The sequence below is a fragment of the Corylus avellana genome, chromosome 4 (genome assembly GCF_965113065.1).
Source record: "Corylus avellana chromosome 4, dhCorAvel1.hap1.2, whole genome shotgun sequence".
Lineage (NCBI taxonomy): Eukaryota > Viridiplantae > Streptophyta > Magnoliopsida > Fagales > Betulaceae > Corylus > Corylus avellana.
In genome coordinates, this window is record NC_142493.1 from 19,170 (window position 1) to 37,085 (window position 17,916).

Below are 17,916 nucleotides of genomic sequence, written 5' to 3' on the forward strand. Positions count from 1 at the left end.
ACGAGTCCGACTCGACCGAATCACAATGACACAGATACACCGGTATATTATGTTCAACTTGGACGAGTTTCATCAATTGCGGATGTAAGTAGAGATCTTTTGTTGGTACATTGCATGCTCAATGAACTTGTGACAATATTGCTCGTATTGAATTATAATTAACATAATTTCGAATTGTAGGATGCACATAGATACGCTTAGGCGATCATGCAATAGGGGACGAACAACAGAGGCTCAGTTGGAGACCCAACATTATGACTTGTTCTGCGAGTGGTACCGTGACTACGTAAGAATGATGTGATGTTTACCTTATCACAATTGTCGGAGTTATTTGCGTGCAATTTTTAAAATCAACTAAAGCTAGTAACCGTGCGTTTCCATTGTACGTAATATATTCACAGGTCGATCGATTGGACGAGCGATCCAGGAATGAACTTGGTGACAAATTGGTAATGCATTGTAGAGGGCCGAGGGAGGCAGCAGTCAGATACAATAGATATGTGGTTAACGGCAAGCTGTTTCGCACTATTGCATCTGATGCCGGAAAGAGGACTCAGAACAGCGGGGTGTGTGTGCCGACTCTTGATGGCGACACGTACTACGGAAAGTTAACGGAAATAGTTGAGGTTGAGTATTACGACAGGACTAAGTACGTTATGTTTAGGTGTGATTGGGCAGACAACACGAGGGACAAGGGGTACAAGGTGGATGAGTATGGTATAGTACTTGTCAACTTCAAAAACCTTGTCCACACGGGAGACCTGGTTTCTGATGAGCCGTATGTGCTAACTTCACAAGTTGACCAGGTATTTTACGTACAAGATGATAGGTGCCCAGATTGGGCTTGCGCAGTAAGGATCAAGCCTAGAAACATATACGACGTTGGTCAGGTTGAAGGACATCAAGATTCATGTGCCAATTACCACGAGTGTGAGCCTCTTATTTTGCCCAGAAATGTTGATCACGATCTACAAGATCATATCGAATACGTCAGACACGACTTAGATCCAACCGAAGCGTATGTATAGTAGTATAATTAATTTTATATTTATGTTTTGATTGGTAGTTGTTCACTACATGCACATTACATCAACACACTTAATTAAGCTGTGCATTTGCTAAAATCTGATATATATCTCATGTAGCACTATTATTCATGCATACTTAATGTAGTAAATATTTCATACATTGTTTAAGAAATTAATTGGGTTTGTGGTGTTTTTTACAGGGTACCATGAGTACAAGGGGGAAGAGGAAAGCACGCAGGGGCTCGTCTGCAGTGCGGCAGTCTACGTTGCCTGGGTCTCCGACAGTCCAACTTGATGACAGCGAGCAACAAGACGTTGCTCAGCTTCTTGGGATACAGGAAGGATATCGACCAGTTCTTCCAGGTACGATGGAAGGGGAGACCCCTGTCCATGCTCCATACACTCGGGCAGGCATGGCCCAAACCGGGTTTCGGGTTGATTCGTACCCGTACAGCGAGTTACGACAGAGTTATGAGGGCGATGTCGAGCGGCTTTACACCCAGCATAGCGCAGGTACGCCCGACTGTTTTTTTAAAGATTCAAAAGATTGAAAGTTTCTAACTATATTGGTGCAATATCAATTATATTTAACTACAACTACAACTTCATAGAATTCTAAACATTATTAAAAAATACAAAGCAGGTCTGGAGGACACTGAGACAGAGGCCCAGGAACACATGGTTGGTGGGGCACAGGCCACGGATGACCCGCAGCCCACCAACCCTGCTCCCGACGCCCGGTTAGGCCCTCGGCAGGTCCGGATCATAAGTAAGTGTATATGCTTTAATGTCGTGCATATTTTGGTTTTAATTTACTTGTTACCTAGTATTGAATTCGAAATAACTTACCTTTCTATTTTTTAATTTGTTAGGTACTGATTCTGAAGGAAACACCGTTATTGAGGTGTTTACCATTCTTGATTCGCACAGGCGGCCGGGAGTCCCCCCCGGCAAACGGATCATTTTGGAGTACAATGCATCATGCCAGCCCGTTGGATTTAGTGCCGTGCGGTTCAGACGGATGACCGGAGACATAGTTAGGAGCGGAAATTTCGTCCGAATACCGGACGATTGGTCGAAGGTACCGGACCGTACCAAGGAGGATATTTGGGACGCTTTGATGGTATGTTTTTTAATAATAAGTTAAACACTAGTAATGTATATATGTATATATACGCTCTGAGTTGCAAATATATATGTGTGTTTAGTAAGTAAATGCATATACACATATTTTATTTTATTTTTTAATTTATCAATGTTGAACTTGTGCAGGCATACTTTTTCGTTCCACCCGAGTACAACTTGGAAGCAGTAAAAAATGAAGCATTTAAGGATATGGGCTCCAAGCTGCGGACTTGGAGGCACGATCTCAAAAAAATATGTGCCATTACGGAGGAAGATACGCCGGACACTATACGGGCAAGACTGGGGGGACAGACGCTAGGCGAGTACAATGCCGTCGATCTGGATATCTTATTGGAGAGATGGTGTACCCAGGAGAATAGGGTAGGTCATGATGTAAATTCTTAGTGTTGTGTACTGTCATTTATTGTAATTGTATTGGTATTAACATATTAAAAGTGTTAACTGTGTAGGAGTATGCGGTGAAAATGAAGAGCTTGCGAGCATTAAATGATTCACCACATTGCACCGGATCAATGAGCTATGCCAGATTGACACATGAGGAGGTACGTGTGTAATTTATCCTATATATATCTAACATTATATCATTTGATATATTTAAAAATAAATGAATTACCTATTTTAAATGCAGGCCGAACGTTTGGGCCATCAACCTACACGTGCACACAATTAGGTCAAGTCACACACGAAGAAGGGCGGTGGATATCCGAATGATATTGTGAAGGAGAGATGTGTATGATATTCACTTTTCATATGTTGTTTTGCTTGTATATTCGATAAATTATTTGCGATTAACAGTTGTGCGACCCACTGACTCAATAATTAATGTGACATTCAGGAAAAGATGAATGAGCTTATACCCACCGACCCTGCAGCATCGTCTAGCATCACAGAGGGAACGGTCAGGTGGGCGCCAAACGACGCATTCGCCCAGGCAATGGGAAATAAGCCTGAGTATGCCGGTCTGGTTCGGATGGCCGGACCAAATATTCTGCCTGTGCGGGGGACCATACACTCATACTATACACCGTCACAGGCACGGTCAGGAAACGTCAGGTACTCCACGATATCACAAGACACACTTGATAGAGCGCTTGACGCGGAGAGGGCGAAGCACAAGGAAGAGATGGATGCGTTGTTGGCCGAGAACAATGCGCGGGTAGCCCAGCAAGTGGCGGAGCAGATGGCTGAGAACAATGCCCGGGTAGCGCGACAGGCAGCTGAACAGGAGGCTGAACGTCAGGCAAGGTTTGACGACCGTTTTCGCCAACTTGAGGAAATGATCCGGTTTCACACCCCACCAGACAATGCTTCCCCACCCTTTGCGATGGTGCGATCGTCGGTCGACAGTGGATCAGGTACTGACTTTTTTTAATAGTCAATTTAGTTTTATAACTGTCCCTATATATATATATTTAGAATTTGGATATGTTGTAGTCATTCTAAATAATTAATGATGTTGTAAATCTTGCTTAAATTTGGTTTATATATCATGGTTGGTTTGGTGATGGATGTGGGTTAGAGTTTTGCTGGTTGAGATAATTATTTAGAGTTATTCATGCACGTATAAATGGATATAACTGCATGGCACGAAGCAATACATGCATATCAATATCATCAAGACCAGTTCTTCATAAACTTAATTTTGTAACTCTAAATATAAATAGATATAAATGCACTCAATGCTAGGGAGGGCGCTTTCCCTTTGTGTTTATCATCTCTTCCATTGAACCCCCAACATTAATAACCTATATGGAAGTTCTATAATTGCAATGGAAAAAAGAAGAAGATCGTATGTCTCACATAATTGCCATGGGAAAAACGAAGTTCATTGTCTCATGTCTATATATTATTGATTGCTCTGTGACCATGCATATATATATTGACTTAATTTTTTTTCTAATTTTTTTTTTATATCAAAGTTCTGCTAACTTCAACGTTTTACCTATTTTAGTTATATCATTTACTGTGGAATAATTAACAACTGAGTTAGGTGAATATTCGGGCATTTTTCTTTCACTTTACCGACGTGATTGTTTGTATTCGGGCTCAATGATTGTTTGTATTATCATCTACCGTTAGTGGATTTTATTTGTTTGGTGGTTGTTTTATTGGTGAATATTGTTTGTTTTATCATTTGCAGGTAATGGACATCGTCGAGAGGATGCTATGGATGTCAATGATCGCTAGTCTGGTTGAGAATTTGAGGCTATTCACAGTTGTGTATAAGTTGATGTAATTGTATTTGTGTATATTATGTTAGTATGTGACATTTTTGGTGTGTTGAAGTTAGTTTTGGTGGATAGTTTGTGATTGGTGTATATTATGTTATTTGCGTCATTTTGGTGTGTTGAAGTTAGTTTATATATATATATTTGTGATTGGTGTATATATATTATGTTATTTGTGTTATTATGGTGTGTTGAAGTTAGTTTTGATGGGTAGTTTGTGATTGATGTTAATGGATATGATGTATGTTATTTGATGGAAAAATTGTATATTATTTGCATGGTTTTGATGGATAGATTGAATATCAGGTGAACCGTAACACAAAATTCGGGTATAGTCCTGAAATAAATCACAAAAAATATAGGGGGGAGGGAAAAAATCTGGTTCAAAACGAACCAAATTTGCCGACGTGTCAAAAATTGACACGTCAGTAATTACTGACGTGTCAATTTTTGTCAGGTCGGCAAATTTGGTTCGTTTTGAACCAAATTTCTGACGTGTCAAAAACTGACACGTCAATAATTCTTGACGTGTCAATTTTTGACACGTCAACAATTCTTGACGTGTCAATTTTTGACACGTCAATAATTACTGACGTGTCAATTTTTGACACGTCAGTAATTCTTGACGTGTCAAAAATTGACACGTCAGTAATTTCCTGACGTGTCAAAATTGACACGTCAGGAAATTCTTGACGTGTCAAAATTGACACGTCAGGAAATTCTTGACGTGTCAGTTTTTGACACGTGAGGAATTTCCTGACGTGTCAATTTTCACACGTCAGAAGATTTACTCACGTGTGAAAATTTAGCACGTCAGTAATTCCTGACGTGTCAATTTCGACACGTCAGGAATTCCCATTTCCTGACATCCACATTCTTCACGACCGAAACACGTCAGGAAAGCCCCGTCAGTAATCATGGGTCAGCAAAAAATCTGTTTTTTGTAGTGAGAGGGTCCTCCTCGAACAACACCTCATAATTAGAAATTTGAAGGTTCTAGTCTCCATGCGAATGCCACTGTATACGTAAATGCTATAGTAGATATAATATAATATAATCCATATGTATTTATGGCTTACGTAAATGCTATAGTAAGTGTAATATATATAGCTTATCTCATTTAATTAATCCATTTTTCTTTTAAGTCTAATTAAATCTGAATAACAAATTATTAATAAATGCGAATCAAAGCATAGTCCGAACCAACTACTTCTCAAATTAAACCGATAATATAAAATTAGATAGCAAATATATTTTCCTAATATATTTGTTTTAACTTAAGACCAAAATTTATATTAAAGCATTCTTAGTCATCCTAATAAATTCCTCAGGTGTTACCGTTCTTAAAGGTGCTGGGAGCCAAAGCCCCAACTGCAAAATGGTGGGATTAGAGGACACCTTGATATGATAAAAATACTTCCGCATGCCTCTGCCATGTGAAAAGGACAATTTCCGTGCGCCTGTACATTTGTATATGTGGGTATGTGGCTCAGTGCCGGGGATATTTGAACTTGGACTGATGTTCCAAGTCATCCACGTTTTTACAACGCTTCATGAAAGAGTCAAGTATTTTCTGCTTTGCGGGGCTGCTTCTTGGCTGGCTGGATGAAACTTCTAAGGTATTCTTATGGTCATCAAGCATCTAATTGTTCAGGAACTGAAATTCAGTTTACAAACTAAAGGGGCATATCAAGCACTATAAAAATTAATCACCTACCGCAAATCACAAAAAATAAGATATTCTCTTCCCCGTTTTTTATTGTTCTTTTTACCAGTAAAGTTGGAAAATGAAAACCTCTTTAACTTCGTAAATACTTCAAACTAAGCTACTGAAGAGGAATGTAGCAACTCCATATAAAGAGCACATTACTCTGACTGTATATGTTACTGTTATTATTGATGTTGTCGTTATATTATTATTATTACTACTACTTTGGTAGACAAACAAATCTCATACCTCTTAAAGCACTAGTAGCGACTTCCCAACTATTTTTCTTAAATTTAAGAAATAAAACTATTTTTTATTCCCAATCCAAATATATTCACAATAGATTTCTTTAATATTTTCTATATCATTAAAATAATATTTTGTACTTTTACTTCTTTTTTTTTTTTTTTTTTTTTTTTCTTTTATTCCATAAAGATATTTATTTTCTCTCAATCAGTCTTCTCCGTATTCTTTCTCCTTCGTCTCCCCTCTCTTTCTTCTCTTCACTGTATCTCAAACTCTCTCTCTCATTTGCCTCTTCTCCATCTCTCAAACTCTCCGTAACTCTTACGCCTAAACTCATTCACTCCTGAACTCTAGAAGTAGCCATCGGGAACCAAGCAAGGCCAATGAATTCTAGAAAACCGATGGCTTGGAATGGCAGATCAGATTCATTGAGATAGTTACAGCGGGAAGGGAAGGGCATATGCCGACGGGAGAGCTCTTTCTCTCTGGTCTCTGTCTGTCAATCTCTCTCGTTTCCATTGATTTCTGGGTTAGGGAATTGGGGTTTGAAGGAATGTGAGTTTTTTATTTTTTTTTCCTGAGCAGAACGAAGATGAGTTTTTTTCTAGAAAACTCGAAGACGAGTTGGTAAATCAAATGAGGGTTTGGGTATTGGAGGTTGAAGGAAGGTGAAGAGTTTTTGGAAGGTGGAGACAGAGATACGCATGAGAGAGAAAAATGTGTGAGAGGAGAGATAAAAGTTTTTGTGAATAAAATATTGGGTTGGGTAGCTACAGGGAAACACTGTAGATATCAAGGGCTTAGGTCAAATATAGGGATTCTGATTTTGGTGCATTTTTGTGGTTTTTTAAGAGGAATGTTAGGCTTACAAACAAATTTTAGAGAAAAACTTTTACAAACTGATGTGGCACAACATGATTGAATATAAAATAAGTTCAAATTTTGAAAAACCTAATCATGCTGTATCACATTAGTTTATAAAATTTATTTGTAAGTCTGATACTCTTTTTTTAGATTTTCTCTAAACATAGGGAAGTGAATGGTCTTTGAATCGGCTTTAGGGTGTGTGCTACTTGTAAAATCAAGCACAAATCCACATGAAGAGAGAGAGAAGGCAAATTTACCTGTCCTAAGTTTTCCAGCTTGCTCTGAACAACATCCCTGAGGAGAAATAATAGATCAAAGTACCGATCATCATCATCAACATCATAATCATTGACCACAGCCTTGTTCAACCATTAAAACTCCAACAAAGACATAAATTATGCCCTCTAATAATAGTAAAATAAACATACCAAATGATGTCATCAACTGTGTCATTTGCTAGCAGGTAGTATATATTGACTGAAGACACCTAGAAACATAAAAAAGGCATGTCAAAGAACTAGACAAACAGATATTGGGTTTAGCTAGTAGAATATTTAAAGAAAAGCTCAAAATAAGGAGCAATGACAGTACAACAAATTCCTAATCTTAGGGCTGAGCACCGACCCACCTTGGGTCGATATTCAGCCCTACCAATGGCCATCCTTGGTCTGTTAGACGAGGAGTGCCTTTTTTAGAAAGAAAAGGAAAAAAAATTATGAGCAACACAGAGTGTTTTAGCATTTTCTGTCTCATGGTTTTGGTAACAACTATTAACTTGAATTGAATTGCGCCTCAAGTCCGCTCCATACAAAAAACCCCAACAATTCGAAATCAGAGATAAAAAAGCTAAACACTCCTATTGGTAGACGCCAGCACCTTATTCCAATTCGTTTTATCCTGACAAGGTTGACATGCATTTCGAATTACATGATGAGTTGATGCATTGACAAATTTCATGTTTTTTTTTTTTTTTTTTAATAAGTAATTGAAATTTCATTGAAATTCTAACACTTCTTTTCCAGATCACATATACAAGAGGAAAACCAAGAAGCATGTGTTTAGGCAGTGGGACCAGCCAAACCCAATTGGCCTCTGAATAGTGCAGAAAGTCCCAGCTCAGAGAGAGTATTAAAATTCATATTACCTACCAATATCATATTATTTAGTGGCAAGTTCTGCCTAGAGGCTTAAAAAGCAAGTATGTGCTCACTCTTAAATAAAAGTGGATAAACTCATCCTTAAACATATCACATGACTTGCACATGACTTCTTAGGTAAGAGCATAATGGCTCAGAACCCTACTTAAGGACCACACATACAAAAACACCAAAACAGAACAAAGAATGTAACACAACACTTAAAAAGTAGTGCTACGCCCCCTATTCCAAACCTCCCAGGCTGCTTTATGTCCTATCTAGAAAATGAAGCTATCAGGCCTGCATCAATGCGTTATGCGTGTGTGCATGAGTCTAAGTACCACTTAATCAAAAGAAATGTGTGGTTGCCACTGATGCATATTATCGAAACAACCCAATCACTGCACCTTCACAAAGTACAAATAAAGTTCTAATCATCATTGTTCCACAGCGACCTATCATACTTTCCACTAGACTGATTCCTGAATTTCACCAATAGAAGCAATAGCCCAGGGAGGATTTCTAAATCTCAAGTAATTCCTATTTTCACTACCACCAGTAAGCGCATACCACAGACAAGAACAATCCACAGCCTCCACTTCTTCCGTGCTAAAGAGGCACAATTAATAACTCTGAATTAATGTGTGCTGTTTCGTGACTCCAGAAACATTTTGCTGTAGTTTACCTGGCCAATCCTATGAGCACGATCTTCAGCTTGAAGCAGATCACCTGGAGTCCAAGACAACTCTGCAAAAATAACACTGCTTGCAGCTGTTAAAGTTAACCCAACACCTCCAGCTCTGATAGATAGCTGCACATTGACAATTAAAAAAGGCAAACTTAGATTCAGATTATAGCTTTAATACCAGATTACAAGTACTAAAAAGAAGATTGATGGAGAAAGTAGTCAACAAGTTATAGAAATAAATGATCAAACTGTCATACTACTGCAGCGTTGATAGCATCTTTCTCCTGAAAATCTGTAACCAAAGCTTGCCTTGATGCTGGGGGGGTGTTGCCGTCAATTCGAATGCAACCCACTTTCTTCTTCTGGAGTTTTGGCAGTTTTTGTGAGAATTGATCAATCATGAGAGAAGTTCAATAAAATTGTCAGAGGTCTTACAAGAAGAAACTCATATATAGAGTCAATCATCGGCTTATGGTGTGCAAATATGAGAAACTTACAGTCTGCCTGCAACAACCATTGTATGAAAATGTTAACACACATGAAAGGAACATTCCAATACAATTTACAATGCAGAAACAAGTGTACAAGTAATACTGGAAATTGAGAATGCCTTCAGCCAGGAGAGAGAATTTAGAAACATCATGAGTTGCATGATTTGAAAAAGATAAAAAAAATAAAAAAATAAAAAAAATTAAGCATGAAACTTCTAGGAAATTGTATGTCAAGTATTCAAAGATTGTCAATCCAAAACTAGCACTTATAAAGGGACTTTGTCCATGTAGTAAAATGCAAAACAAGCAAAGATGAAATTAACAAACATGCCCCATGAATGTCAGCACATCAAAAATATGCAGTTAATATACATATGTACAACCCAGAGAAAGTGTTAACCACATCTGCGCAATTACTCCAAAAGAATTAGTCAAGTTGCAATTGGAGCTCCCTAAAATTACTTATAAGGCCCAATCTTAATAGTAAGGAACTAATGTGGGAATTAGCACCCATGAGCACCTTTGTAATCCACCTACTTAATGTGGACAATTCTTCTTCCCAAAGTGAGACTACCTCACATCATGTGCACACACTAAGAATATCAACAAACCAAATCCTATCTTTTTATTTTTGAGATGTCTTCGAATAACTTCCATCCTCCATAGATGTATGCAGTTAAACACTTCAAAATAAAGAAGGGAAGGAGATGAGTGAAGGCAGGTCAAGGTAAAAGTACCTCAATGACAATTCCCAGGTATTCTAGAATTGCCGGGATCTTGGCTTCAGCAGAATCAGTATATAGCTGGAATCCAGTAAAGAGTTAGCAGGGGTAAGAATTTACCCTAGGTAATACAACTATAAAGAAATGTCAATTTGAACGGTAGGTAAAAAATGGGTTAAAGAGGCACCCATTGCACATAATTAAGAAAAGTCATGTAAATGATAGTAGCGGCCTTCCAACCTATTACGTGCACCAAATTCTTCGATATATTCAAAACTATATATGAATACCTTGTTAATAAGATTCTTCTGAGCGAATTTAAGTGACTCAACTTCCTCTTGAGATTTGCCGGCTTTAATTCTGCCTTTTATCACCTGTAACTACAAAATAGATGTCGATATGAGTTGTGTTCTGTTAACCCTATTTTCTTCAGGAAACAAACTGCAGCTTCAAGGAACTTTCAGGAACCACTTAGAATGAATGAAGACCATGCATACTATGACTCTGAAAGATAGGGAAAAATAGAAATACAATTGTACAAGATATGGAAAAAAGAAATGTTAGCCACTACAGACAAATCCAGATATCAATAAAAGAAATGTTTTATATCAAGGAAAAACAAGCTTTCCACGGTCGCTTCTCTATCTTGATAAATGGTAGTCCTCATGGTTTCTTCAGTAGCTCTAGGGGCCTCTGACAAGGGATCCACTCTCGCCTCGCCTCTTCGTGATTGTCATGGAGTTTCTTAGTATGATGCTCTCTTGAATTATGGTTGGTGGTTACCAATCAAGATTCGAAGTAGGCATTCAAAACAATGCCATGCTGGAAATATCACACCTCTTTGCAAATGATACGCTTACTACGTGCGGTGCAGACCGAGATCAAATCTATAATTTGGGCCATATTCTCATGTGTTTTGAGGCACTATAATTTGGATCAAATCTATAATTTGAACAGATAAACCTTTTCTAATTAGGAGAGTCACTTTTAAAAGGAACCAAACTTCGAGCTCTTTATATCATTCTCTATTTTAGTTAAATATTCATTTTTAATTCTTTCTTTGTTCTTGATAGATGAGAGAGGAGAGAAATGAATATATAAGCTTTAAACAGTACATAGCTTTCACATTTTGGCTCTTGATATTTGAAGAGCTTGTCTAACAAAAGTTAAATTTGAAATAGAGTAGAAACCTTGTCAAATGACCCTTCTTGTAACCCCAAGGGGTTGGCCCAAGTGGTGGAGGCCTTGGTCTTGAGGTATCAACCCTTCAAGGTCCAAAGTTCAACACTTCATTGGTGCAAACAATCCTTTGGGGCCACACCTGCTGGTAAAACACCAGTGATTTAACCAGTTCCGTATAGGGCAACTTCTGAGGGTGCAGTGCACGGGACCGGGACTAGGGTTTACTCTGCAAAGGTGGGTTCGAAGGGCCCTACCTTGGAGAGGTTCCCCAACATCCAAAAAAAAATTACCCTTCTTGTGAGTTGTCTTAATTTTTTTTTAGGAAACCTAAATTTGAAAAGCACACTAGGAATTCTCAAAAGGTTAATCTTCGGAAATCAGTTTTCACAATGTGGGGAGGTTCCGCATTAGGAAGAGTTGGCTGATATTGTCAACTACAACAACAGCTCTCTACCCTTGATTTATTTGGGACTTCCATTGGGCACTCTTTTTAAATCAAAAGCTATTTGGGATGGGGTAACTGAGAAATGAAAAGAATATTTGCTAATTGGAAGAAAATTTACTTGTCTCAGGGTGGCCGCCATACCCTAATCAAGAGCATGTTATTACGCTTACCTTCTTACTTCTTGTCCTTGTTCCCTTTACCAGTCAAAGTAGCTAACGGTAGGAGCACCTTCAAAGGGACTTTCTTTGGGACGGACTAGACGAAGAGGCAAGCATCATCTGGTGAAACTAGGAAAATTATATGTGCCTCAATTCCCAAGGGTGGATTGGGAGTTTAAAACCTCATGCTATTCAAAAAAGCTTTACTTGGTAAATGGGTTTGGAGATTCATGCAAGAGGAGTCTTCTCTATGAAAACAGGTGTTTGTTGAGAAGTACAAGATCTTGAGTGGGGATTGGCCCGAGCTACCCTATGGGATATGCCTTTGGAAGAATATTAGGAATGGGTAGGGGCTCTTCTCCAACTTTGTCTCATTTAGGGTTCAAAATGGGTCTCGTATTCGGTTTTGGCAACATCATGGTGTGGTGAAGCTACTTTCAAATCTTCATTACCAAAATTGTATGCGATAGCTCGTGCCAAAGAGGCCTTGGTGTCGGATTACTTGGAATCCAAAAAACTTCTATTTATTGGAATTTGAGTTTCATCATGGCAATACAGGATTGGGAATTGGAATCTCTCAACTCTTTCCTCTCTTTGTTATACCCCCCAACAACCCATCCAGGAAAGAGGATAGATTGTTATGGAACCCAACAGCAACAATGTATTTGAAGTGAAAAGCTTTTATAACTCTTTACAAACTAGAAAGTCGTGCTTGTTCCCCTGGAAAGGTGTTTGGAAGGCTAAGGCTCCGCCCCACATAGCCTTCTTTACTTGAATGGCAACTTGGGGTAGAATCTTTATGGCTGATAATCTTAGAAGGCGGGGTATCATTCTTGTTAAGTGGTATTGCCTTTATAAAAAGAATGAGGAGACCGTTAATCACCTTTTTATCCGTTGCAAGTACACTAGAGATCTGTGGCACTTCCTTCTCATCTTATTCGAATTTACATGGACTATGCCTAACAACATCCAAGAGCTACTTCATTGTTGGAGGACTTAAGGGCGGGGACATCCCAAGGAGGCTATCTGGAAAGCTATTTCAGTGATTTTAATGTGGAGTGTTTGGAGAGAAAGAAATCAGCGCCTATTCGAGGATTACAAGTCAAAAATGCTTTGTTTAAAAACCTTTTTATTTAGATCTCTTTTGGATTGGGCTATTATCTATGTTCCTAACTTCCCCTCTTCAAGTATTTAGATCTTATTAATTTTTTAGATTTCAGACACCTTTAGGGCTAGTAGCTTCTCTTGTATACTTTCCATGTACGAGAGCTTTGCCTTCTCTTTTTAATAAATTATTATTCACAACAAAAAGTCCATTGTTCAACATTATCGAATAATTAAGTACTACATACTTATAAATATAAAAAGTATTCTCAACCCAGCCAATGGCTAAGTCAAATCAACCCTATGAAATTTCGTAAAGAACCACTAAACCGGTTCCTCTTGTTTGACATATACCATGCAACTGATGAAACTGTAACTATTACGCAGAATCCAAACTAAATTTTCAGAACCAGATAAAGTTGCAACGCACAGGTGACCACTTTTACTTATCTAAAGATTCATAATTACTTTAATCAGACAAAGTTCAAGTTAAAAATCAACTATGAATGAACTAAATTACCTCACGAAATAAAGCATTGACTTGTTTCATGTCCTTTTCAGCCAAATCTAGGAAGACCTGAGAATCAATTAAGAGGAAATTATATAATGTCACACAGGACCACAAAGATTAGCATTTTCCAACTTCCAATCAATACATATATGATCTTGGGCACGAGTGCCTGCAAAAGCACATAGAGACATACTTACAGGTGTGCATGTGCATAGAAACACACACATGCAATCAAATGCTCACCCACAAAAACAGACACACACCACACAAGCAGAAGGTATATATATATATATAACTAGAATAAGAAAAATAATTCGAAACACACAATTCAAGCAATGTTTGATTCCCAGCCACTTAAGAGTTTTACCCACATGATGGTATTTAAATGCCAAAATAGCTGCACCAAGTCAATGGAACAAAAGTCTCCCAGATCCAAACTGCATAACTTTTCCCAATTTGGATTGCACAAACCCATTGATGCTCCAGATTATTACCACCCAAAGATGATCCTTTTTTTTTAAAAAAAAAAAATCAAAGCAAATACAAAAGCTCAGTAATTACAAGGGCAAAGAGCCATCATATGCTACAAAACCAACCAGACATTATAAAATGTAGTATTCCTCATATGTAAAAAGGCCAGCCACAGGCTGAACTGCTGGTAAAAGACAAGGAGAAAATGTTAAGAGAAAAACTACCTGTTGCCTGCCTTCACAGGAAGCTCAGAAAGAACGTCTTTTTTAAGTCTTCTAATCATCAAAGTTGCCTTCATCAAATTGTGCAATTCTTCATGGTTACTTGCACCTTGATATACTCCAAAAATTCCCTAAAAGATTAGTGAAAGAAGCGGCATCATTCATGACCTATGTAACAGTAGAATAACTAAACTACGCAGGTTTTTAATTCAAAGAGATTTGTCACTGACACCCTTGCAATATCGGCTACCATATTCATGAACATTCTTATATACATCAGGATACAAAGCTTCCAGCTGTAAAATGTAACACAATTTGTACAGAATGATTAGCATATAGCCTCCAACTGTTCTTTTGATGGTGACAGATAACTTGTGAAGTGGCATGTAAAAGTACCTGCTTGAATAGCTCAATTGGTCGGGATAGAGCAGGAGTTCCGCTAAGCAGTATTACATATTGAGCTTTCTGAAATCATTGACTTTGTAAGTTTTGTGGCAACAGAAGGAATGAGAGGAAAGACGAAACACAAAGAGAGCAAGACCAATATGCATTTGGCCCGTTCTTTTTTTTGTTAAGCAACTTAAATCTCATTGAAAAGTGCAGAGAGACAAAAACCTAGTACACAACTATTCAAAAAAAAAAAAAAACTATTATGTGTTACTATCCATGTGTAATGGGAGTTGAATATAATTATTTCCAGCCCTACTACCAAAGTCTGCCTGTCTTCAAAGCTTCATGCATTTCACTCTCTCCAAATACACCGCATTAAACATAGAGGAGCCAACCTCCACACTTCCAAAAAGTTACAACACCTCACCTAACCTCCCCAACTCATCAACAACTCTCTCACCCTTCTAGGCATAACCCACAGCACACCAAATTAAAAGGCAAGCACCATAAATCTCTTGCTACATCACAATGAAGAAGAAGGTGATTAGACTCCCCACTCCTTGTCCATGAGTCCCTAATCAAATATAAATTCTAAAAACTCCCATGTAGCAGCTATTATCTAGACTCACATGATTTTTCACACGAAAAACGAACATTGAAGTCGCCTCTAATACACCACAGCTCCCACCAACTCATAATGCCAACCAATTCTTCCCAAAGATACCTCCTTTCAACATCATTATTTGGACCATATACCCCCGGAAGCGCCCATTCAACATTATCAATAACACTTCTAAAAGAACATGCAATTGAAAGTTTCCCACACAATCTTCATCTTCTCCACCACCCGCTTATCACACATTAACAAAATCCCACCTGATGCCCCTCTTGACTCCAAATATGTCTAGTCCAGATGTTGGCATCCCCACAAACTATGAATCACCTCCCTAGAAACATACTCCAATTTTGTCTCGTCTAAACAAATAATGTCCGCCTTCCAATATCTAAAAAGACTTCTAATCCTCAACCTTTTCTCCATCTCATTCAGCCCTCTTACATTTCATGACACTATCTTGGGCTTCATAAAGAGCAAGTAGATCCCCTCCCCTTTCCTTTCCTCTATTAGTGTGTCCACCCTTTATGTCATAATTTATTGAACATACCAACCTCTTTAGCATCTGGCCAATTCTATATGCATTGCACACAATTGTAGACCAAAATAAAAATCAAAGTGAACGGACTAAAATATGCATTTTAATGACTAGTTTTGTATGCTATAACATTTTTCTTGGTATGTATTTTTCTTCATTGATTTACCGCTTTAATGGATGAAAAAAAGGTTTTCATTCAATCACACAAAAGTTTTTGATGTCTATGCTGTATATTCATCTGCTATATCTATTAAACCTATCTATCCAAGGTTGTTGGAGAAGAAATGCACGGCAAGCTAGAAGGTTCTTCTCATGCTAACAGTAGAGGCAAGCTGGTTCAGTAAGACAAAAAGGAAAAATGTAACTGCTTAAGCATGCTTTATGTAAGGGGGAGCTGGTTTAGTTTGCTTAAGGGCATCAACCAAGTCTTTTATAGTGAGGCAGTGTTGGCCCCAAAGCAAATCTGGTGAAAGATTATGTAGCCACCAGAGTTTATAATGTGATATACTTGGAGATCATCATAAGGTTACCAATTCAAATGCTTGGAGATCATTGATGAAGTAATACATTAAAGAGTAGGTACGCCTGTTTCTGCAGTTAAGGACCCTGAAGTGGCCAAATAGCATATTTAAACTTCAATTGCTTCCCTAAAAGAAAACAAAAATCCCTTGAATAGACCAATAAGATTGCTTAGAAGCCACTAAAAATCATTCTCAAGCGAACTTGCTCACAGATATGAATATACTTCTCCAATAATTGGCAGAAATGGAAAAAGCAGCTGAGGGTATCAGCTGCATACAGAGGATCAAGAAGAACCATATAATTCAAAAAGAGTGCAGGACCGATAATCAGTATTTAAGCATGAACATAGTCTAGGAGTAAATTAGCAGATACAAGCATACAGTCATATTTAATCAAGAAAGAAAGACCTTTATGACCGGAAGGGCAGCAGTTGTCCTCTTTGCTTCAACACTTTTCAAAAAGTGCGACTCATCTGCAATCACAATCTGAATAAAAAGAATATATGTATCATTGCTGAGAGCATATGGAGGCACACAACAATATATTATCTTTTCTTGGTAAGTCACAAATAATGACCATTGAGCATTTATAAGCCACATGAACATATGAGGGAGAGAGAAGAAAGGCCTCTATCACTTCTAGTATTGCCACTCATCCATTTGAACCCCATTTCATCCACTCTTATTTTTATTCATGTGTTTTCTAACTGTTTAAGATTCAGCATGATAACTGTATTACTTACTTTTCTATGCATCTTGATAAAATGAAACTACAAAATTAGTTCCCCACTATCCATTCAGCACTAATTGTTAAGATCTAACAGAATGAGACAAGGAAAACACAGTGAAGATGTAGAAATCAAATAATGGCAGCACTTACCTTAAACTCCAATGCCATTAGTAGATTATGTAGCTTAGGGACTACGTCATAGGAGATGATGTTGAATAGGCCATCAAGATGAATGCTACCCTTGGTATTTGATGGTACTACTGTATACCCAGCTTTGTTTGATCCACCACATTGAGATAGAACAACCTAGAGAATAACTCATTCGCAAAACATAAATAATAATAATAATAATAATAATAATAATAATAAAGAACCAAAATAACCAATATTCAAATTCTCAAAGATGAAGGGCATAAAAGGGGAGAAAAAAAAAATGCTTAAGATTCCAGCTTCAACAACAAAAGAAAAAGTAACCAGAAAATTTTAGAAAGGGACTTTAAACAACATACAAGTATATCTGATGGAGGAATTCGCAGCCATTGTTGAATCATCTGAAAAAAAAAAAAAAAGCACTTTGGGTAGAAGCCATCTTCTAAATCTCAAATATGAAGTTAACAAAACACTTACTGAAGCCCAATGCAGACGCAAGGAAGAAGGCGTAGGAATAAGAACAGGCCACGAATCACGGACGCATGCACTTACAGTAATAGTCTGCAAAAGACATATAAACTCAATATACGTGCTTAAATCATATTGAAGACTAGAAATGGTT

At 37.8% G+C, this 17,916-nt stretch overlaps 1 protein-coding gene and 1 pseudogene across 2 annotated transcripts in view; one reads left to right on the plus strand and one right to left on the minus strand.

Moving 5' to 3' along the window:
- The first annotated feature begins 440 nt into the window (after positions 1-440).
- LOC148586051 (uncharacterized) lies at positions 441-1,269 on the plus strand. The gene is made up of 2 exons (XM_088515155.1): positions 441-1,018; positions 1,229-1,269. Exons 1-2 carry the CDS (start codon positions 453-455, stop codon positions 1,236-1,238), a joined length of 576 nt encoding a protein of 191 aa, XP_088371281.1. The 5' UTR covers positions 441-452; the 3' UTR covers positions 1,239-1,269.
- Positions 1,270-5,747: 4,478 nt separating this feature from the next.
- LOC132170063 (uncharacterized) overlaps positions 5,748-17,916 on the minus strand; it is a 29,484-nt pseudogene continuing 17,315 nt past the window's right edge. The window contains exons 10-25 of the transcript XR_015911850.1: positions 17,772-17,886; positions 17,654-17,695; positions 17,295-17,450; positions 16,823-16,900; positions 14,749-14,817; positions 14,583-14,648; positions 14,356-14,483; positions 13,670-13,726; positions 10,551-10,640; positions 10,276-10,341; positions 9,483-9,551; positions 9,305-9,409; positions 9,045-9,170; positions 7,652-7,710; positions 7,481-7,517; positions 5,748-6,044 (exon numbers count right to left, since the gene is read on the minus strand). The product of XR_015911850.1 is annotated as an uncharacterized LOC132170063 (transcript). The remainder of the gene's footprint in view (positions 6,045-7,480; positions 7,518-7,651; positions 7,711-9,044; positions 9,171-9,304; positions 9,410-9,482; positions 9,552-10,275; positions 10,342-10,550; positions 10,641-13,669; positions 13,727-14,355; positions 14,484-14,582; positions 14,649-14,748; positions 14,818-16,822; positions 16,901-17,294; positions 17,451-17,653; positions 17,696-17,771; positions 17,887-17,916) is intronic.